General features: G+C 41.3%; 1 protein-coding gene across 1 annotated transcript in view; it reads right to left on the bottom strand.

Annotated features, from left to right (window-relative positions):
- NYAP2 (neuronal tyrosine-phosphorylated phosphoinositide-3-kinase adaptor 2) overlaps positions 1-23,759 on the bottom strand; it is a 252,179-nt gene that overhangs the window by 41,204 nt on the left and 187,216 nt on the right. Inside the window, exon 5 of the mRNA XM_042995489.1 lies at positions 67-170. Within this exon, the coding sequence (XP_042851423.1) occupies positions 67-170 (104 nt within the window). The remainder of the gene's footprint in view (positions 1-66; positions 171-23,759) is intronic.

The raw sequence follows: 23,759 nt of genomic DNA, 5'->3' as shown, positions 1-23,759 counted from the left end.
GACGTGGAAGCGCCTGGCATGTTGCATCACACGAAGTCAATCACGATTGGCTAACGGTGATGGTACCTGGCTCTGTTGCGGGTCACTGGCTTGCCTGAGAGGCGTCACTGATGGAGGGGGCACACCTGATGTGGACGCAGACCGGCCTAATTTGCAGCTTACTTTCGCTTCTGTGAAAAGGAGGGGAAAAGGCAAAGTATTAGCTGAGCAGGGTCTGCAGCGACCAACGGCGTTCAGGCGCCCCTATTGTTTTGCAGCGCGCTCTTTCAGTGCATTGAATACTGCAGATGCTTGCTAGTACCTGGCAGGTCGTGACAGTCTCAAGACAACTGACTCGAAAAAGAGCTTTATTTGCACTCAGCTCCCGGAAATAAAGAACGAGCCAAGGGAACAAGCAGAGGCCTTGTTCCCTCAGGCATTTTACCTCATTTGGGGTTAGTTTTTATAGAGCACCCCATTCAGGAAAAAAAAGCAAGTGACATGAACATTTCCTCCAGCTCTGGTCCAGAGGTCTTGAAATGTCTTTTCTACCTGCTCCAAAATATTTCCTCTCTCCCTCCCTTCCTTTCTCTCTCTCTGTCTCTTTTTTTTTTTTTTTCCCTTCTTCTAATCTTGAAATCTAGAACCTGGGGCGTGGGCTGAAAGGTAGTCCTTCTCTAATTTATCTCTATTCACTTTCAAGTTGACAACCATCTTCTAAGACGTTTGGTATTTTTCATAATGATAGTATTTTTCCAAGTTATAAAAACATTCCCCTAACTCTTCTTCGATTTCAGAAGCTCAAATGAGTTTCCCAGGCCATTGATGGGATACTTTGGAGATTAGAATTTGGGAATGGAAGAGTTCCCTTCATCCAAGAGGGTACAGATCGGATCTTAATTTCAATGTTAATATAGATGAAGACGTTTGAGAAGAAAATACTTTTGTCACAGACTTTTATATTGGCTGTAACTTTTTGAGTGCCAGGTATATTCCAGCTTCTGTCTGGGCTATATTTGAATTATCTCTAATCTGAAAGATATTCCATAGAGTTACACAGTTAGCCAGAAAAGCTGCCAATTTCGACACATACTTACATACACATGTATATATTGGAAACCTCCTTGCTGACCCCCATAATCTCTCTGCTCAAAACCAACTTAGACACCATTTGCCTAGACTAAGCTTCCTAAATTACTTTGAAGCCACCCACCTTATTCCAAGTTTTCTGATTATTCCATATTTCATGAGAAAAACTTCAAACCCCTTTGACTAATTTTCAGAGGCCTCCTGTGATCTGCTCAGATCCACTCTGTTTCCACTGTTCTCCCCAAAGCACATGCAACTGTCTTCCCCTGTCAGTTTCTGCATTTGATCCTGCTTCTGTCCGTCACCTCAGGGTGTGCCCTTGTGTGGACTTCCGTCAGACTAAGTCTTACCCATTTCCGAAGACCAACTTCAGCAAGTCCTTCCTACTGCGAAGCATCTTGAGTCTCTCTTCTGAAACTGCCTTAGCACTTATACAGTGTTTGCAATGCCTGCTGTGGCTTTGGGCATTTATGTCGGTGTGGGCCACGCAGTAAGTGTTCAATTAATACGCATTTTTCTTTCACTGAAGACACTCAGTTTAACCTAGGAAAGGTCAAGGCAACTCCTAAAAACAAATGGAGGCAATGCAAGTAATGTAGAATATGCTTTAAGGCCTGAGTTCAAGGCCTAGCTCCCCACTTACAAAGGCAGTGATTCTCATTCAAAAGCTTTGTGATGTTCTAGGGTCCATTTCAGAGGAGGCATGAGGTTGGAAACTCTCCCTGCCTTACTTTTATGCAGATGATTCTAGTCTACTCAACCACTTTTGAAAGGTGTTTAAATATAGCAGTATCATACGATGGATGGCATAAACTATCACTGTAACTTAGAAGTTAATCTCATTTCCCAGGAGGCATAAATCCTTGCATACCTCAGCAAATCATCTTTTATTATATAAAATAACAGGTAAAGCATCTATCACAATCCTGGTTGACGTGTATTTAGAACGGGGCCAATGTTTCCATGTATCCCTTTGCTGTGGTAGCACATTTAGTCACATGGAATCAGAAAATTCACTATTTTTTCCTAGGAAAGGACAGCAAATAATATTTCTTTACTTAAGGTCCTTTTCCAGTTTATATTAAAGAGATTATCTGATGAGTGACACAATTCGAGGCCTTTTACATTATCTAGTGTACCTATGGATTAATTTCTCCTGCTAGGTTTCCACTCAGATTCTGACTTAACCAGCCTCTTTCAAACATAGACAAAGATATCTCTAAGGAACAGACTGAGCTGTACCAAAATCCAGACGGACTCCCCATTTCATTGTGACCTGCAAAGGCTTTGTCTTACCACCATTGGACATCAGTCCGGAGCATGTCTGAGCTCACGAAGCCCCCTTAGGTACTGCAGTATAAACCCCTCAATCCACATTACACACAGCAGTTGAGGCTACTAGACAACTACCCTGTGGGCTAGCGCTAAGGTGAGGTCACACTGGAGTCAACTATTGGATCCCAACATGGCTCATATGGGTCATGATTCTATCTGCAGCAGCAGACTAACATTGTGACCATAAAGCCATTATGTCCACATGCTTACAGAGACAAATACACACACATACACACTACATAACATTACTGCTTAACGGTGTCATGTTGTAGGGACATTATTACAATTGTGAAGTTTTGGTTTATCTTTATCTTACTCATTTTGGCTCTTTGCCCTTCTTTCGGTTTTACATGGCCCTTACATGCATTTCAAGTTTATTATATTATGGAGTTTAAAGGACCATGTTGGGGGTCTTTATGATGTAGCATCCACCAAGGTTCCTTGACCAAAAGAATTGTCTGAAGAAGCCCCAAAAATCAAAAATTCCCAGAAAAGATTCTGATTAAAACCAAGCCTCACAGAGATTCTTTAGGGCTATGACATTGGAGTTAAATTGTCCATCTTACCTGCCCTTGGAAATACACTGTGCTTTGAGCCTTAAACAGGGAAGCTTAGGAGCCATGACACTAAAAACAGTACATTTTCATCCTCAATTTTGTTCATGTAAAAATTGCCAAGGTTTTTTGGGGGCTCAAGAACAATGGCCATGTTCCTCAAAAGAGATCTAAGGTAGAAATTTCCTCCCTCAAGAAAAACTCTTTCCATTTCGTTAAGAGATTAATGATGAACTAAAAGGCACCTGTTATTCCCACATCCAAGGAAAAGCTTCTTTCTTTGTAAGCTCTATTATTAATCATCATCCTAGAAGTAACAGTTGATGTCTATATGAAACTTCAATGCAGATCAAGTGCAAAGAGAAGAAAGAATAAGAAAAAGGTAGTAGATTAAGGAAGAAAGAGAATCAGAGGGGAAAAGAAAGAATAGAAAAAGAAGCCAAGAAGGCAGGAAGGAAGGGAGGGAGTAAAGAGAGGAAGGAAGGAAGGAAGGAAGGAAGGAAGGAAGGAAGGAAGGAAGGAAGGACAAGAGGTAGGGTGGGAGAGAGGGAGGAAGGAAGGAAGGAAAGAAGAAACAAAAGAAAAAGGAAAGAACAAAGAAAAGGAAAGGAAAGAAAAGGAAAAGAAAAGAAAGACCAATTTTAACTTTTTGGAATAAACCATTATCAAGATATTATCATGAAATGTTTCCCAAGTAATGACTCATGATCATCTTAAAATTTTTATTATGTAAGTACCCAGCAAACTGTGTGACTTAATATTTCTTTGTTTTTATTCTTAGTGGATTCAATTTATCACTGTTTTGTTTCGTTTCGTTTTGTTTTGTTTTGTTGTGGAGATAGACATTTCTCAATCATTTCTCATCTTCCCTTCAAGGTGAATTGTATTTCTCTTCAAAATCATGTCCTTAGTTGTGTTACCAAATAATCTCTAAGGCATTCACTGCTATTATTGTGAGTATTGGAGTTCTCCTTGCTTTCAGAAAGCAAAGACAAATGACTCTTCTCAACCTCTGTATCTACACAGCAACAGGAGAGTAGGGCATTTTCACCAAAGAAAACACTTTCATCTAGCATCAAAGAAATAAAATCAGTCAAATTCTGAGACATATCTTTCCTCTTAGTTTTTTTTTTCCTAATACACAATATTTTTCTCTAGTAGCAGAAACATATCATGATTTCCCCAAGTCATGTTGCTGAAAGTTTCTAATCAATGGCTCAAGGCTATACGGAAGTCACGGAGAGGTCTCTTTACAATACAACAAAGTATGCTTATTACAAACTCTACTTTCATTTCTAAGGAAGGCATTTGTTGGAAATAACACATATGTTATTTGAGATAAACTGGTGTTTAAGTAATAAGTGGTAGTTGTACCAGGACTATAGTAAAACCTTCATGGTTCCCACCACTTTGTTTAAAGGCTTCCATCACCCATCACAAGTAAACACATAAGATGCCCTCAAGTCCCACGCTAAATGTCATGTGTCCTGTATATAATTTGCATGCATTTTTATAATTTTGCTTCAGGAATGATTGGACTGTGAATAATCCAATTCATTCATGACTGGCTATGATTTCTAGGCAATAATCAAGTGGACTCAGGAATTTTTGAAGTATGACACAATCAAATCTAGATATTGTTCCCAAACGTAATGTAATTGTTTGATTTATTTATTTTTAAATTTTCTTTAAATCCAAGTTACTTGACATATAGTGTAATAATGGTTTCAGGAGTAGAATTTCGTGATTCATCACTCACATATAACACCCAGTGCTCGTCCCAACAAGTGCCCTCCTTAATGCCCATCACCTATTTAGCCCACCCTGCTACCCAACACCCCTCCAGCAGCCCTCAATTTGTTCTCTGTATTTAAGGGAAGGGTTTGCTTCCCTCTCTGTTTTTGTCTTATTTTTCCTTCCCTTAGCCTATGTTCATCTGTTTGTTTTTTTTTTAATTCCACATATGTGTGAAATCATATGATGTTGGTCTTTCTCTGACTGACTTATTTTGCTTAGCAGAATACACTCTAGCTCCATCCAGAATGGTAAGATTTCATCCTTTTTGATCACCAAGTAACTGTAATAGAATTGTTTTAATACTAAATTTAACAATTGATTCCAGGAACCTGATGCCATACTTTGTATAATTTCATTAAACATTCATTAATGTTAACCTGGAAGTTTCTTCTGAAATTTTAGTGCTACCATTTTATTTTTAATACCCAATATTTCTGTAGATCCCTGAGAAACTTATAGGCCCCAGCATTGTCAGTATGGCGCTGAAAAGAGAAAACGGGCCTAATCATAGTTGTGATCATTTTGTGACCAGAGAAAGAAAACCAGCAGGATGCAAACGTCTACCCTGAGAGAAGATATTCCTCTCTCCAGCGTTCCGTGGAGCTTTCCTCTGAATGAGACTTACATAGCTTTGGATGAGTCCCAAGAATCCCATAGTCACAGACCAAGGTCCTAGTGTTATCTGCAGGGCCAGAGAGTAAAACTATAGATACTGGACAAACTGGTAATTCTTCTTGGGAATACTGGAATTCTGGTGAAGATCTAAAACCCAAAGACAAGTGAGGTGGAGACATGACAGGTAGAGTGTATGGGCCAAGGATGGCTTCTAGAAGTACTTGCAGAAGTACAAGATCCATTGTAGACAGAAGGAGAATCACATGCATGTAGAGTTAGGAATGCCCACTTGTGCTCCTTCTAAATATCTGAAGAGCTGAGATTTCCCTTACCACTTTCCACTTTCTTATGTAGACATAATATAAATCATACTACTGCCTACCACACAGGGATGCCCTACATACTGCAATGCGTGCTTGGTTTCTTACCTGGCAGGACAGCATGGTGTGGCATTAACAGTTTTTTGTTTCTGTTTTTGTTTTTTTGACAGCCTCTTTTACTGTAATATATAATTTCTTTTTCTTTTTAAGTGTATTTATTTATTTTGAAAGAGAGAGAGAGCTTGCACATGAGCAAGGGAGGGAGAGGGAGACGGGGTGGGGGGAGACTATCTCAAGCAGGCTCTGCTCAGCTTGGAGCCTGACACGAGGCTGGATCCTAGGACTGTGCGATTATGACCTGAGCCGATATCAAGAGTCCGACTCTCAACCGACTGAGCCGCCCAGGTACCCCACATAATATATAATTTCTGAAACACCCCTTAGGGTATTTATTACTTTAGCTGCATATAAAAGGTACTCTTGTCTTCAAGAATACTTTATTTCACATTAAAATAAAATTATAGTATATGTGTATAAAGGAATATATTTTACCTATTTAATAAGTAATATATGCTACTGGGGTGCCTGGGAGGTTCAGTCGGTTAAGTGTCCGACCTTAGGTCACAATTTTGCTGTTCGTGAGGTCGAGCCCTGCATTGGGCACCATGTTGACAGTGTGGAGCCTGCTTGAGATTCTCTGTCTCTCTCCCTCTTGCTCTCTGCCCCTCCCCACTTGCATGCCTTCTCTCTCTCTCTCTTTCTCTCAAAATAAATAAATAAACTTTTAAAAATTAAGTAATATATGCTCTTTAATTATACTTACTACCATAACATAAAGAAAATCCATTCGCCAAGATACACATTTAAAAAGACATATCATGATTTGGATCAGGACCAAATACATATTACCATGGGGATAGGCATTTTACCTTGTATTATGGCATCAGAAACAGAATAAACAAACAAACAAAAGTTTAATAAAACCCTTCATCACCCGTATTAGGAATGAAAACATGACAAAAATAATTTAACCTATTTTTTAAAATTTTTTAATAAAAAATTTTAATGTTTATTTTTCAGAGAGAGAGAGAGAGAGAAAGAACATGAGCAGAGGAGGGGCAGAGAGAGAGGGAGACACAGAATCTGAAGCAGGCTCCAGGCTCTGAGCTGTCAGCACAGAGCCCAATGTGCAGCTCGAACCCACAAACTGTGAGATCATGACCTGAGCCGAAGTTCGATGCTTAACCGACTGAGCCCCCAGGAGTCCTGTGGTTTATTTAAAAACAAACATCTTGAAACAAAATTTGGTCCAAAATAATTTATATGGTCCTTATGGTAGGTTTTATTTCCATGGCCATGGTCTTTATGCTTTTGCCTTGAACCATTGTCCATTATGAACGTAAGTTCAGCATTGTGTGCCTAGGAACAAGACTTATCCAAAAGCATATGTGGTCAAGTCCACGATGGAAGGGGGAACTTCAATCTGATTTCCAATAATGGCCATGTCTTTTCACTCTGTAGCAGAACTTCTGGAGGTCTCTGAGATCCTATGAGGAGGTAGTGACATAAGGTCAAAGCTATTTTCAAAGAAGTATTAAGTAAGAGGTAATTTGCTTTTCCCACTGGGTTGACAAATGCACTCAAAAGTCCAAAAACCATGCTGCATAAATCAGCCGTGACCTTAGCACACCAAAGCAACAGCACCAAACTGTAGTGGTAATTATGTATTTTTCATTGCCACACAGACTTGAGTAATTGACAGATATTTTGTCAAAAATGAATGAAGTAAGCCTATTGCTTTAAGGAAGACAACTGACAGAATTTGCTGACAATGATAAATTTGATCTTTCAAGCAGGAATTCAAATTTTGAAAAACTTGTCTGCACCACTGTGAGCTAGGCAGCATCCTAATACTGAAAGACTTTTCTTATGAGATCAGTGGTGATATTAATTAATGTGCTGTATTGATTTTTATAATGAAATGTGTCAACATATGGAAGATTTGCATGACTTTGTGAACCGATACTTTCTAAAAGCATGATCTTATAAATCATGCATGGATAAAAGATCCATTTAAAGTGCAAGGTAGACCAATGAGTTTAATGCAACAGAGTATGATGAGTTTATTGATAGGTAACTAACCCTTACAAAACTGCTATTCGTTGAGTTTGGGTAGGATATTGAAAAAGAATATACACAATTATATGAAAAGGCTATCAAAATATTCCTTTTTCCCCCAGTTACACATCTGTACAAAGCCAGATTCCCTTCATATATTTTAACCAAAGCAACGTATTACAACAGATTGAGTCCAAAGCAGCTATGAGAATCTATGTTCTATTAAGTCAGATAGTAAAGAGATTTACAAACACAGAAAACAATTTCAATCTCTTCACCATTTGTTATAGTTTAGGAATATAGTTTTTTTTTCATAAAAATGGTTATGCTAACATATGATGGATTTATTTTTAATGAATAATTTTCTTAATTTTCAATTTTAATTTCTCATATGATAAATATTGTCATACTTAACCCATATGTTAGACTTAACTTCCAGATCCAGGAGAACCCTTTGGGATTCTCAGTAAGTTTTATGAACATATGGAGTCCTGAGACTGAAGATTTTGAGAATAGTCACTTTATATAGACTCTGAGTCCCCAAAGAGTTCCCTTAAAAAGGTAACTTTTTTATATAATTAATATGTCATTAGAGTACTTAAAAAACACAGATTGAGGGGCGCCTGGGTGGCGCAGTCGGTTAAGCGTCCGACTTCAGCCAGGTCACGATCTCGCGGTCCGTGAGTTCGAGCCCCGCGTCAGGCTCTGGGCTGATGGCTCGGAGCCTGGAGCCTGTTTCCGATTCTGTGTCTCCCTCTCTCTCTGCCCCTCCCCCGTTCATGCTCTGTCTCTCTCTGTCCCAAAAATAAATAAAAAAACGTTTAAAAAAAAAAAAACACACAGATTGAAACAAAGGAAAATACCATGTTGAAGCACAAAGGAAAACCTTTGAAAACCTTAGGGGATTGGGAAAACAACCAGTTTTGAAATGCTACCCTAAGAAAGTCTCTGTGACAATGTCCAAGAAAAGGTGCTGCCTGTCTCCGAGACCTGAGGGAAGCCATCCAAATTCTCAGGGCACTTTTATCATTTATAATAAGAAGCAACCTCCAAGGTTCATTCATTGATTCTTTGACGTTCATAAATGAAATCTGTTGGAATAACTGAAATGCCCTCAAAAGTGCTCTTGATGGATCCTAAGCTTCGTTTACTAAGGTCACGGCTTTTACTCCTCCTTTCTGATCTACTCTTTATGCTTTCTTTTCGTAATGTTGTTAGGATTATGTCTAACTCAAGTTTGCGATTTGCTAAAATTCTTCTAAAGCTGTTGGTAACAGTTTTGGTAGCAAATGGTTAAACGTGATTTTTAAAAAAATGCTTTAAAATTAAATTTAAGCGAGGTAAGGGTAGTCTGTCATTCATTTTCACCTGTCCAGAATCCACCTGCTCTTATTTTTCTGGAAGAACAGTTTGAATTTCCTTTGGAGAACAACATAACCAACACATTCAAACCTTACAGCTCTGTGCAAGGAGGCGCCACGACTCCAGCCCCAGAAGTGACCACGTGACGCAGGTCCGTCCAATCAATTATTCCATCCCCTCAGACTCACTGATTGGCTCAGGGGAGGACATGTGACACAAGTCAGTCAATGAGGGCTGCCTTCTGATTTTTGCCGGAGCTCTCGAGTCAGGGCCGCTAAGCTCTCGTCACTTAGCAGCGGACGATTGTGGACCATTTGCTTGACTTCTTTAAGCTTCAGTTTGTCCGCAGGTAAGATGGGAAGAAATAAATGTATCCACTTTATGAAGTTCTTGTAAGAAATAAGAGAATAATCGGAGATTTTACCCAAGCAACCTGCATAGATGTCAAGAAATGTTGGCTATTTGTATTCTTTCAAGGCCAGTCTGACCATTCGGCTTCTCTGCTTATACTATAAGGAGATCTAAACCGCCTCCTCACAACGGTACACTCGACTCAGTTTATATAACCAGTCTCATCTGCAGCCTCACCCCTGCCACGCCCCGTCAGGGTCTCCTAAAGCCCCACGTCTTCTCTTCCTCTATGATTTTAATCACGCCTTTCCGCTCTGCTTGGTGCATTTGTCCCCCCCCCCACCCCCTTCTTTCCCTTCCCTCATATACTAGATCATGTGCCCTGTGAAGACAGGAGCCACGTCTGTCTCATTCCCCCATACATTTCCCCTGAGTAACATAACTGACCCATGATCAGGACTCATGAATTATTTATCGAATGAATTATTTTAAACCATATTTTAAAGAATGAAGCCAGGGTAAAAGACGAGTTGTTTGCACGTCTCATTAGTACGTTAAAAGCATAGTCTTCCTTTCTTTCACTTTCCCCAAGTTGCCAGCAAAAAAGGCAAAAAATACATTGACCAGACTTGGACTGAATTTTAACATTTAAAAAAAATTGAGGGGAAAATGCAGTGCCTGTTTTGGACAGTAGGTGGGAGTGCCACTATTATTTGATACATACTCTGCTAGGCTTACAAAGCTTCCAGAACTAGTCTCTGTAAACGCCCAGCATAAGTCAAAAGGAACCTTCTTCTTTGTCGTGTCTCCTATGGCTTTTCTCAGAAACGGGGCATTCTTTGTGAATACTGCTGGTGCAGCATACCCACAGGGCTTTGCAAAGCAAGCCAACCACGGGCAACTGGGGAGTAATGTCAGGATAAGTCCTCGGAGAGAGGGCACAGGGTGGAACCATGCTCCCTGCAGGGAAAGGCAGAAGGAGCTGGCACTCAGGTCAACACTCAAGCCAGTGTATTGTCATTGTGGTTCTCAAAGAGGATTCATCTACTGAGAGGCAAGGAGGTGGAGCTACCTTGTGTGTTATCTGAATTGTATCTGCCTGGGTAACTATTTCCCACGGGACTCACACAGAGAGTACCTGGAAATTCAGAATTTCTCTGACAAGAATGAAATCATTATCAAATTGTATTTTTTCCCACCAGTTTTCAGGGTATCTGTATAGTATATAATGCCATGGTCTAGGTACATGTTTAGTAGAAATCAAGTTTAAGGCACTGTGTGTGTGTGTGTGTGTGTGTGTGTGTGTACTCACACATATACTTATGTATTGTATATGATAGTAGTTAGCTGACTTTGCACATTGGATCACATAAGACCCAGGCTTAAAATTATACACACACCTACGCATACCAGTTAGCCTCATCAAATTTCTTGAATTCCAAATGGCTCCCATAACTTTAGCCAACCATCTTGATAGAAAAAAAAAATAGGAAAAAGAATATAAATGGTTTAGAGAAAACACAGCACACTACTGCAAAACAAAGTCCAGCATCCTGTCTTATTAAGGGGGCAATAATGCCCCCCTGCTATATAAAATCAACCCCATCATATATGCTCCTTGGAGGCAAAGGTCATCTGTCATTACCCCATACCGTGCTGTTCAAACAGGTGTTCTCACTGGGAGAAATTTGCTGAATGAGTAAACGATGAAACCAAAGAAAAACAAGCACACATACTGTTGCTGTTTTTTTCGGGGGGAAAAAACCCACGTGTGACATGCTTGTTCAGGTGCTCAAGAATTAATTTTTAGATGGATCAAAACAATCCATTGTAAGCACCCCTCACTTTGTTATAGGGACAGAGGAACTTCAGAGCTGAGACAACAGAGAAAATGTTTCTTCTTTGGATTTACAAGGCAAGTTATTTAGGGCAGCACATTTATCTTCATAATTCTGTTTCCTTTGGTTTAGGATGCTGATGCATTAGCTGACTTTGTAAATCTGATCACACAAGCCCCAAGTTTAAAATCCATAAGCGACTTCCTGTCATCTTTAGGTAAGACCTAAAGACGTAAAGATCAGGAATCACTCATATAGGCAGCTGGCCTAGCCCTTGTCAGGCCCTCAGCTTCCTCTCACCATACCCTCATGCTCTCCCCCCTAATCCACCTGAGATCTCAGTTCCCATGTCTCCTGGATGCCGTGTAACACACTCAAGAAAAAGTGTGGCGTCATTTTCCTTGGTTGTTGGCTTTGGTTACAGATTAATTATATCCTTAACTTTTGTTATTAATGGCAATTTCTCCCACTGGCATATGTTCAATGCTTGATAGCTTTATATTGAAAGAAATTAGCTAAATAAATGAATGGATGAATAAATTAATGGATTTATGAGCCTGCAGGTGGAAATAGGGAAACCCAGTCTAATTAAACCATGGAAAGAGAGCTGTACTAAGGGTCAGGAACCTGAAAGATGTTTCTTTCTCTTTTTTTTTAATGTTTATTTTTGAGGAAGAGAAGGAGACAGAGTATGAGCAGGGGAAGGGCAGAGAGAAGGAGACACAGAATCCAAAGCAGGCTCTGAGCTGTCAGAAGGGAGCTCAACTCATGAACTGTGAGATCATGACCTGAACTGAAGTCAGATGCTTAACCATCTGAGGCACCCAGGTGCCCCTGAAAGCCATCTTTTTATTTGAATCTGCTACATACCAATGGGCAATTTACTTGATTTCTCTTGAGCATCAGTTTGGTCACCTAAGTAATCAGATCACAACACCACGCCAGAGATGTATAGGTTTTTGTGAAGATCACATGAGATAGCACTTATAAAAGTATTGAAAAAGCTAACACATGGCAAATAAATATAAGGCATTATTTTAAATGGGTCACAGATGATCCATAAAAGTGATCAACTTAAATTCCATAATTTGGATTAAATATGATGTGCAATAATCTTAGAGTACACTTTGTAATTATATCAAGTTCTGTTTTCTTTAAACTTGTATATTTCACTGTTAAATTGAACGCAGAGGACCTCCAATGCCATCAGAAAACAAAGTTATTCTTTTTTCCCCACAAACCAGTTCTAACCCGCGGTGGGGTAGTAGGCAGTTCTTTCTCGTCCTTTGGATAAAGCCTAGGCCAACTCCCAGAACTGTCCTTTTCATTCTGATAATTAATTTTGTCCCTATCACCTCACACCTGTCAGAGTGGCTAAAATTAACAACACAAGAAACAACAGGTGTTAGTGAGGATGTGGAGAAAGGGGAACCCTCTTGCACTCTTGGTGGGAATGCAAACTGGTGCAGCCACTGTGGAGAATAATACAGAGGTTCCTCAAGAAGCCAAAAATAGTACTCTACAATCCAGCAATTGCGCTACTAGGTATTTGCCCAAAGGATACAAAAAATACAGATTTGAAGGGGTACATGAAAAGTTTATAGCAGCATTATCAACAATAGCCAAACTACGGAGAGAGCCAAAATGTCCACCGACTGATGAATTGGTAAAGATGTGGTACACACACACACACACACACACACACACACACACACAATTGAATATTGCTCAGCCATCAAAAAGAATGAAATCTTGCCATTTGCAATGACATGGATGGAGCTAGAGTGTATTATGCTAAGTGACATAAGTCAGAGAAAGACAAATACCATATTATTTCACTCACATGTGGAATTTAAGAAACAAAACAGATGAGTATTTAGGAGGGAGGAAAAAAAAGAGAGAGGGAAAAAGCCATAAGAGGCTCTTAAAGACAGAGAACAAACTGAGGGTTGATGGAGGGAGGTGGGTGGGGATGGGCTAGATGGGCGATGGGCATTAAAGAGGGCACTTGTGATGAGCCCTGGGTGTTATAAGGAATCACTGAATTCTACTCCCGAAACCAATATTGCACTATATGTTAACTAACTAGAATTTAGATAAAAACTTGAAAAGACAAAAAAAAATCAGTTTCTTCAAGTCAAAAAAAAAAAAAGTAGTATTGGAGTAATAATTTAAATGTCTAGTGGTTTTTTTTTTTTACATTAATTACAATTTTGAACTTTGTTTCAAGGAAACATTCTCTCCTAGCCCATTTAGCCCTGTTCCTGGCACACAAGTAGACGACCTTTCTCTCTGCCTCATCTCCAGGCTGCCCCTCTACCCCTAACTTGGTCCCCACCATATCTGCCTTCACAAGGGCCAAGAGAGGAGGGAGGGGCTGAGGAGAGGGGGTAGGGAAGGTCTTCTTCACTGACACCGGAGATGAAAGAAGAAGGGAACAACTCTCTTCTTGGGGTGCTTTCGAGTGTACCCTAAAGGCCTCCCTTGAATGGCCATCTCCCACCTGGCGATCTCCTTCTGGCTGCCCCCTGAACATCCTGTAGTACCCCTTGAGCCATGTCCTGCAGAGTCCTCGCCACTCCTGGCAATCACATGACCTAATCCAACCCCAGGGTTTCTCTCTCTGCCTAATCTGGTCCATGGAAAACCCACTTTATGCACATTTTTAACCCACCATCAGTGGCTGGACAGTTATTTGCCCGGCAGCTTTCTGCTCTGCCTAGTTTCTCTAATACCTAGAGTCTAGTCTCTCAGCCTGCAACCATTTTCCTAGGCTAGAGATGAGAGTTCACTTAAGGACAACAAAATTCATTTTGATCGCTTCCTTTGCAAGTTATGCTCCTATGGTCTAGCTTTTTGCCTTGCTATGTGAGAGTAATTACCTTCTATCATTTTTAAATTACCTTTCCACAGGTGATACCCTGCTTATTTACATTCAATTCCGATAAAGGCACACTCTGGCTGTTTTAAAATGGTTAACTCACCCCACGTTCCCCTTTTCTGTTTGTTTCTCAAAGCCATCTGGCCAGCATCGGGAGAAGTACAAACCAAACTATTTCTCTGGTGATCACAAATTCTAGTGGGCCGAAGTCACAGTTTTCCACAGAGAAATAAAAGTGGGCTATTGGGGATCTGACTTGCATTTCCCTCCGAAGGCTCTCCAAATGAGAATTCTGTTATGTGTTTACTACTAGAATTAGGGAAGAGAGTGTTAAACGCTAGAGTGTGAAAATACTGAGCAGAACCTAGCAACGAGATCTGGCCAGTGTTCCCAGAGGAAATAACCATGCACCCAATTATAACTGAGAGGGAGAGCAGATGTGGAGAACTATGTTCTGGTGCCTAAGCCGACTGTACAGAATGACAGCCTGGAGGGTCGTAGACACTAAAGCCCACAGCTGCTGAGGGCTGCTGGGGAGCCAAGCAGGAAGTTAGTCAACATCCTGCAGAAAAGCCCAAATTACAGTGGAGGCCTGAAATCTACCAGATTGGTGTTTTGTTCCTGTTGCATGATCAAAATGAGAGAGAACTCGTGGTTCCTGTCAATACATAGCTCCTAGACAGTGACACCATGACAGTTAAAAGTTATGCTTTGAAACATGGGATGGCAAAGCAAAAGATAGGAGAGTGGGTTTTCACTTTTTACTTTGACTTTCTGTTTTTCTTTTTTTTTATGTTTATTTATTTTTGAGAGAGAGAGAGAGAGAGAGAGAGCCCGCGCCTGAGTGGGAGAGGGGCAGAGAGGGAGCCCGAAGTGGGCTCCCGGCTCTGAGCCATCAGCACAGAGCCCAATGCAGGGCTTGAACTTGTGAACCATGAAATCATGAACTGAGCTGAAGTCGGAGGCTTCAGGCAAGTACCCCTGACTTTGGCACCCCTGACTTTGTTTTGCAATGAGCATGCTCTTCTAATCATCACAATAAAGCATTTCCATTTGAGGGAAAACCAGCAAAGTTCAAACAGACTGTGACATCTTTGTCAGTTAACTATTTTCTGCTATACCCAAACTCAGTGGCTCAAAACAACACTCATTTGGTTCCGTTCCTGAGTCCACGAATCAGTTGAGTGGTTCTTCTGGTCCCAGCTGGGCTCAATAATGTGCCTGTGGTCAAGGAGGTATTTCTGCAATCTCATGTTGTGTTTTCTCACATGTTTGGGGGTTGGCTACACGAAGGCCGAAGACTCTTGGCTCTCCTCCATGTCTCCCCTTCTCCAAAAGGCTAGCTCCGGTTTGTTTACATGGTGGTGGCAGGGTTAGAAAAGAGCAAATAGAAGTATTCTTGAAGCTGAAGCTCAGAAATGAACCCACAGTCCCTTCCATTTCATTCAACTGGTCAACGGAAGACACGGGGCCAACCCAGATTCAAGGGGGTAAGAAACAGACCTTGCTTCCTGATGAGAAACTACAAAAGTGCATTGCAAGAGCACGGATACAAGGGAAGGAGAGTATTGGGACCATAACTGCATCCCAAATGTGCCAGATCATGTGAAGAAATGGAAGAAGGAGAAAAGGATATGGTTTGGGAATTATGTCACCATATTAAAATGCTTAATACCAGTTGGGTTCTGAAAGTACATCTTTTTCAGCCACACTTCAGTGAGTGAGCTGTAGGCACACTCTATCCCTTCTTACTTCCTAACTCGTATTTGTCATGCCAGTATCAAATTTAATCTCACTTTCTCTAGGAAGCCTGTCTGAATTACCAGAGAATAAATCATGTCACTGTCTTTAGTACTCCCCCCTCATAACATTTATAAGAAACTCTTATTTTAGGGGCGCCTGGGTGGCTCAGTTGGTTAAGCATCTCACATCAGCTTAGGTCATTATCTCACAGTTCGTGGGTTCAAGCCCCGCGTTGGGTTTTGTGCTGACAGCTCAGAGCGTGAAGCTTACTTCGGATTCTGTGTCTCCCTCTCTCTGCCCCTCCCCCACTTGTCTGCACACGCTCTGTCTCATTCATTCTCTCAAAAAATAAAATAAAACTTAAAAAAAAGAGAATGTTTTATTTTATTTCTGTCTTCCCTGTTAGACTATACCCTTTGGGAATGTGGGTCTGGTCTACCAGACCTTGCCTTGCACACTTTGCACCTCTGCACCTCGCCCCTGCAATGGTATAGGGTAGATGCTGAAGAAATATTTGTTAGAAAATAAATATAAAAGGAATGAATGAATGAATGAATGAATGAAAGTCAAGTCAGGTGTTTATTAAAAGATATGTTTACATTTGGAGATATCAATATTTTCTTGTGATTTGCACATCCTCGACAGCATGATTTTAAATCCCGTTCATTGCTACTAAGCAGAACAGAAACACTGCGAGAGATTAAGATTTTTATGATGATTCTGTATAATGCAGCAACCAAGTCTTAAAGCCTGCACCTGATCCTTTCCCCGAATTTTATAAATGTAGCCTCAGGGGAACCCAAAAATGGCTATGACACTGACCTAAAATCTTTGTTGGAAAATCCACAAACAAAAGCACGGACTGTCAGTGGTCCTGTAGCCAGTTACCTCATGTGTATCTAGAGAAAACCCTGTGTCACACTTGCATTGAGCTCTGCTTTCCCAAGGAAACATTCAGTCTTGGTCCTAGAAAAAAAACCTGAAAGTTTTCAGATTTTTTAAGTAAAATTGAAGGGTAGCAGAATAAACTGTGGGCCTACTAGCTATTATAAGCCAGCTTTATACCAGGCATTTCTATGCGTTTTGAAAATTAATCCTTACAATGACCTACACAGTGAGATTTCCTTTATCTTTTCTATGAAGATAGAAAAACTGGGGCACAGCAGTGTGATGTAATTTCCTCAAGTCATTCCCACCAAAATATTAACTTATTAACATTGTTGCAAAGCATGGTTCACCTGAACTAAAAAAGAGAGAGAAGAAAACCATGTGGGTTTGGTATGTTTTGCCAGGAATTACTGCCATAAATACTATTCCACAGTTCCCAGTCCTGCTGCCCAGTTTGACACTGGTCAACTTCTCTCAGTTTGTGTACTTAGGACTCTTCTTGGATATAAAGGGCTGGATCATGAATGTTTTTGAGCTTTAGCTGCCAAGAGGTTTATTAGCAAAGTTTGCCAGTGATTCCAGCATCATCAGTAAAAGGGTTTTGGAATTTTCAAGAAGAAAGCATCTTTCTTAAAAATCAACTGGTAAAGGGGCTCCTGGGTGGCTCAGTTAGTCAAGTGTCAGACTCTTGGTTTCAGCTCCTGTCACGATCTCATGGTTCTTGAGTTCTAGCCTCATGAACAGTGTGGAGCCCGCTTGGGATTCTCTCTCTCCCTCTCTGCCCCGCCCCTGCTCGTGTGTGCGCTTGTGCGTGCGCATGCTCACTGTCTCTCTCTCTCAAAATAGATAAATAAGCTTAAAAAATTCAACTGGTAAAAATTCGGTATTCAAAGACTACACTCTGGAATTCAATCATCATTCCCTTTGCTGAACCCTGGTTTTCTGTTGCTTGTATTAAATGGCTCCCATTCAGCTAGATCTCCTTGGTGGATATCCAATCTTAGGCCTTTGGTTGACACCCTAACATCTTTGTAATCTTCCTATTCTTCAAAGACATGATTAGAATATGAATTAGAGTGACTAATGTCTTAGAAACCAGAGTCTGGGGAATGGGTACGCTCAGTGGTCAGGTTGGAACTGGAGCTCTCACTGTCCCCAACAAAACAACCCAAGATCCCTCTGGCTGCACTTCTCTTGCTTCCGTCTCTGTTTAAATTTGTCTCAGTTCAAGGCCCAGCTCAAATGCCACCACTTATAGAAACTTTCTTGCATTGCCCCGTACCAGGGTTTCTCTGCGCTCTCTTGTAAAGATATCTGGAAAGGTATCTGGAGTCATAGTGATAACTAGTATTTACTTAATGTCTGTAGTGCTACAGACACCATACTAAGTGTGTTAACACATTATCTCACTTAATTCTCACCTTTAATTCTCAACAGCATCTCTGAGTTAGATACTATTACTGTCTATCCCTTATGATGAAGCTCAGTGAGATGATGGGATGTTACCCATGCTATCAATAATACAAAAAAAAAAAAAAGCAAAGAAAAAGCAGATTTAAAATTCAAACCCAGATCTACTGGATGGCCAAATCACAGTGCTCAACCACTGTCTTATATTTTATGCATAAATTTTACTCTACAAATGTGGCATGCGAGAATTGGCACATTTATTTGTTTTCTTTCAATGAAACCAAAACCATGTGTGTTCTTGCTTCCCCGAACTTGTGTGCACAGGACTCTTCTTGGACGTGAAGGACTGACTCATGAACGGTGGTGGAAAATGTTTCCCTGCAATGGGTCACAAAAAGGCCCAGAACTGTTCTCTAGAGCAGAATCTACAAGATGGCTTTTTAAGTCTTCAGGCCATATTGGTCATCATGAGGGAGTCTCTTTTTCCCTTGAAGGGCAGAGTTCCTATTTGGGGATTTCGAACCATAAAGTATGAAGTCTGGCCTCACTGGAAACCTCATGTGAACTCTACCCACCTGTGGGGAACAAGCTTAGGAATTCCCTGAGCCTACACCGATGGGTTAATAAAGCATAAATAATTAGAAAGCCATAGGATGTACACATCCAAGTTTGGGTAAACAAGATTAGGTAAATAAAATAGGTAAACGGGGCAAAGTTCCCCAGTATAGGACAAAGGTCCAGTATAGGACAAGCGGGACAAAGGTCCCCAGTATAGGACAAAGGTACAGGAATAGGGAATCTCAAGATGAAAATATTCAAGATGAGGTAAACAAGATTAGGTATTCAGGGCAGAAATTCCTCCCCACCCCCAACTAAGTACAATAGCAGAAAGCAGCTTTCACAGGAAGGAAGGACCAAATTAGGTAAACAGGTAAATAGGGCTATGGACCTCAGTGGACAAAATTGCCCAGAGGTGAGCTCATTAACAAAAGACAGGTGCCTTGTTGACCCTGAGGTAGCATGCTCTGTCTTTCTTGTCCCCTAGGCCAGTTTAGGTAAACAGATGTGGTGCCCCATGTCTGCTGAAAACAACCTTCGCCCAGCACCAGAATCTTGTTTTGTATTGACGCAAACCCCTAACACCACATATCTCCAAAACCCCCTTTTCCCCATGCCCGTGAGTTAATGTTCATGGTTTCATTGTTTCCTTGTGCACGTCCATCATGCTTATAAGTCTTCTGATCCTAATAAAAACGGAGCAAAGGCCCTTACTCGGGGCTCTTGCCTCCTCCCGGACATTAGCTTCTCTCGCATTTTTAATCCTGCATCCTGCTTTCTTGCTGAACAAGAGAGAACTCCAGATCCGGACTCTATGACACCCACCTGTCCACCTGTCCCAGTCAGAGGCCAGGCCAGTGTTGCAGGATGTTGTGAAGGGATAAGCTGCTAGTCCTTACTATTCACAGAATGCCATACCTCAGTTCCTCTTCTTCTAAAGTTATGAAATCCCCCCTCCCTTCTTGCTCATCAAAAGCCATGTGCCATTCTCTGATCCCCACTCAGACCCTCAGCACATCCTTCTCAGGGAGGTACAGCTTCTGAAAAATGAAAGCCAAGAGGGCAGGATGTCTACTGGCACCTGCTGCCTCTTCTATGACCCAACCTCTCTGCTTCAGGGTCAATTCTATGCCTCATGGAATGGTCACTGCTTGATTTACAAGCCAGAAAATGCAAACTGGCAGCTTTAGGTCTTACCCAGCCAGAGGAAGTGAATTATTCGATTCAATTTCTCCTGAAATTTGAGCTGTATTTAAAACTTGGGAGAGTCGACATAATAACAATTAAATCTTGAAATCTGGGGTAAACGGTTCTCATGGTGAGCATCAGCTGGCATTGAATAGCTTCTGTCCCCTTGAGAGGCCCCTGTGCTTTCCAGGTCACCTGCATGTCCATTATTCAGTCCTGATGCTCATCAGTACGCAGTAGACTTTCTTTGCAATGGGGGAATATTTTTTTTTTTCATGTCTAAGATTCTAGCCAATGTGGGAATATATAACTTATAAGAAAAAAACTTCAAGTTTCCGGAAGGATGGGGAAAATGCTTTGTGGGAGTCAGGAACATCCCCACGTATGGAATGTATAAGCAGAGCACGTCTGTTTTGAAGGAGGCACGTCTTCTCATTTACTTGCTAATGTTACAGCTGGTCCTCCTGGCACGTCAGTTTGCATCCCGTGGTGGATCTCCTCAAAATGGCAGAAACACACATCGTTGTACACATAGAAGCTGAGGTCTTCTTTCAACGTTTATTTATTTTTGAGGGGGAGAGACGGAATGCACGAGTGGGGGAGGAACAGAGAGAGCAGGAGACCCAGAGTCTGAAGCAGGCTCCAGGCTCTGAGCCATCAGCACAGAGCCTGACACGGGGCTCGAACCCACGAGCCGTGAGATCACGAGCTGAGCCAAAGTTGGATGCTTAACGGGCCGAGCCGCCTAGGTGACCCTAGAAACTGAGGCCTTTTCAAGATTGTTCCATATAGAGTTGAGCCAAGGCCTTCTGTATTTACTTCCAAAAATGCTTCTTCAGTCAGTCTGGCTTGGCAGGGATAAGCCATGACAGGTGTGCCTGCACCTTCACTCAGCCTCTTTGCCCCATGTGGAAACTTCTCTCTACATCTCTACTCAATTAATAATAATTACCATTATTTCAAAAAGACTTGATTAAAAATAATACCTGACATAATCTTGGTTTAAGACTCCACGTCTCCATTAAGCCCTCCATCATTTTTCAAGCCTGCCTTAGTTTTCTCTTCTTTGGATGATATTAATGTACAGTAAACAGTAGGTGACCATAAAAATATACTTAGTTATACTAATTAATTTATGTTCCGTCATTTTGTGCCGTAAGGAAGCATAGCAAGATCTTTGAGTGGCAGAGACCGTGTTTCGTATAACCTGTGTGTGTGAATGTGCGTGTGCGTGTGTGTGTATGCGTGTTAGTGCACATGCACCGGCACAGACATGATTATCTGTCCCGCAGAAACCATTACAGAGCTGGATACAAGCTGTTTAGAGACTATTTGTTGATTGATTCAGTGATTGAAATTTGAATTTTTGTGATTATATTCACTTGTATAACTTCCACTTTTCCCCGTTATTTTCATGAGCATTTGGGTCCCCATCCTCCACTGCCTTCAGGAATCACCCTCCGGGGAATCCCTGATTTACTAAACAGCAGTGACTTTAATAGAGTAACACAGCAACCAGTGGCAATGTTAATTAGAATTGAGATCTCCTGACACGTTCCTTTGCTTTATGTCGGTAATTCTTCCATTCCTCAAAAGAGTTGTTAAAAGCAACCATTCCAAGTGGCTAAACTACTTTCGGTAAAGCGATAGACTGTGACGGGTAGCAGTCCGTCCATGCGCGTGCGCGCGCGCGTGTGTGTGTGTGTGTGTGTGCGCTTGTGTGAAAGAGAGAGAGAGAGAAAACCAGAGGCAAGACAGTTGGCAGAGGTGGGTATTGATAGGTGGAACAGGTGAAGTATTCTTTCCTCTCTAGCGTTAGGTGTGGACCTGAGTATCTCTGTTGTTTAGGGAGAAAGATTATGGGTCGCAGTTCAGGTGTTTCTGCTAGAGGGATTCGTTTCTCAGTGGCCCAGTGGCGAGGAGAAAATAATGAAGAGGTAGTGTGACGAAAAGAGAAGAGTCAATACCAACTTCTGTTCCAAACAAAATGCTCCCTTCACTGGTTATTTGCCTATGATGGACAAAGGCCATCTCACTGTTCAAGTAATCGTAATGCTCTTTTGAGTGCTCATGGTGATGGTTTCTCTGGTACGTAAGAAACCCTAACTTGCACTGACGTTGTTGTCTGTGGGACTCTACATTTGCTCCTGCATTTCACATTTATTTATTCATTAAGTTTTTATTTATTTATTTATTTATTTATTTATTTATTTATTTATAGAGTGGGAGACACAGAGAGAGAGAGGGAGAGAGAGAGAGAGAGAGAGGATAAGTGGGGGAGGGGCAGAGAGAGGAGAGAGAGCGAATCCCAAGAAGGCTCTGTGCAGTCAGCAAGAGCCCAACTTAAGACTTGATCTCATGGACCATGAGATCATGACCGAGCTGAAAACAAGAGTTGGACAATTAACCGACTGAGCCCCCACCAGGCGCCCCTCACATTTCTTTTAACAGAGGCACAAAAGCGTCTTTATCAAAGTGTTCCAAAAATATTTTTTTTCCACCTTTGTCTACTTCTTTCGTCACGTAAGATGGAGAGGGTGCGGGGCTGAAGGTATTTATGTCATTTCTTCCGATCAGCAGAAGGTTTGCTGCCCTACAAACAGAGCTGAAAGACCCAGGAAGGCAGATTTGAGATGTCAACAAGCAGAAGAGACGCTTCAGGAATTTGCAGTTGAAGAAAGTGCAAGTGTGTTATAAATCCTGTTTACACTCTAAATTTCTCGGAGGAGTCACGTCAAAGTGTCAAAAGCATATCACAGTTGTACTCATTTCTATGCACCCTTCCGAAGGTTCAGTTAAAGTTTAATTGTGGACCATCTAATTGTTTCACCTCCATTTGTAGCACAAATTCTTCTTCTTCTGCCCACACTTAAAAATGTTTGGTTGCCAAGGGTCCACACTCCTTTTCCTTGCCGTCTCCATGGCCTTTTCCTATAGTTTACAATCATCTGGTCTTAGGGTTCTAAACACTCCAAACGTCTCTAACTTCAGTCTGTCATACTGCTGAGTCTCTTTAGCTCCAGACCTATAATTCCAAGTGTCTACTAGCTTCTTAACTAGATGTCCCAGAGCGCTTTCAACTTAGCATAGTCAGAAATGAAGTCCTGACTTCCCCACCTAAACTACGGTGCGCAACTCATACGGACAATTTCTATTTTAATAAACGGCCACGCAGTCACCACTTCCGGAAGCCTTGGAGTCATCATGAACCTTTCATGATGAAAATGGAATTGCATTATACCTATCTTAAAAATATTTGAGTACAAAATAGCTACGCATAATATTCCAACCCTGACCATGATGTGGCAGAGACTGTCCATTGCTCATGTAACGCTGTTCTCCCCTTATCCCTGAGAACAGACTGTTGCTTTCATTTCTGAGAGATTTAAGAGAAAGAAGGGCCCTCTGTAAACTCATGGAGATCCCATTCCCCTTCACTGAGTGATGATGGGTCCAGAGGACATGTTTCCCAGTTTAGGCCAACCAGATGAAAGGGACTGTTTGCTGGGGCACGATGCCCAGAAATGTCAGCTCATGATCATGAAAAAATCGTCAAGGGTAGCAGAAGGGCAGAGTTAAAAAAAAAAAAAATAGAAAGTCCCTGTGTCCTCAATGATAACAGTGAACAGTTGGAAAATACCTGGAGCTGGCAGTGCAATGGGGGTTGGCAGAAGCCATTATTACTTAAGCCACGTAATTGGCGTTTTGTTGCTGAAAGCATTTCTAGGTAATA

Source organism: Panthera tigris, chromosome C1 (genome assembly GCF_018350195.1).
Source record: "Panthera tigris isolate Pti1 chromosome C1, P.tigris_Pti1_mat1.1, whole genome shotgun sequence".
Taxonomy (NCBI): Eukaryota; Metazoa; Chordata; class Mammalia; order Carnivora; family Felidae; genus Panthera; species Panthera tigris.
Note: the sequence above shows the minus strand (reverse complement) of the source record. Positions and strands in the feature narration are given on the sequence as shown.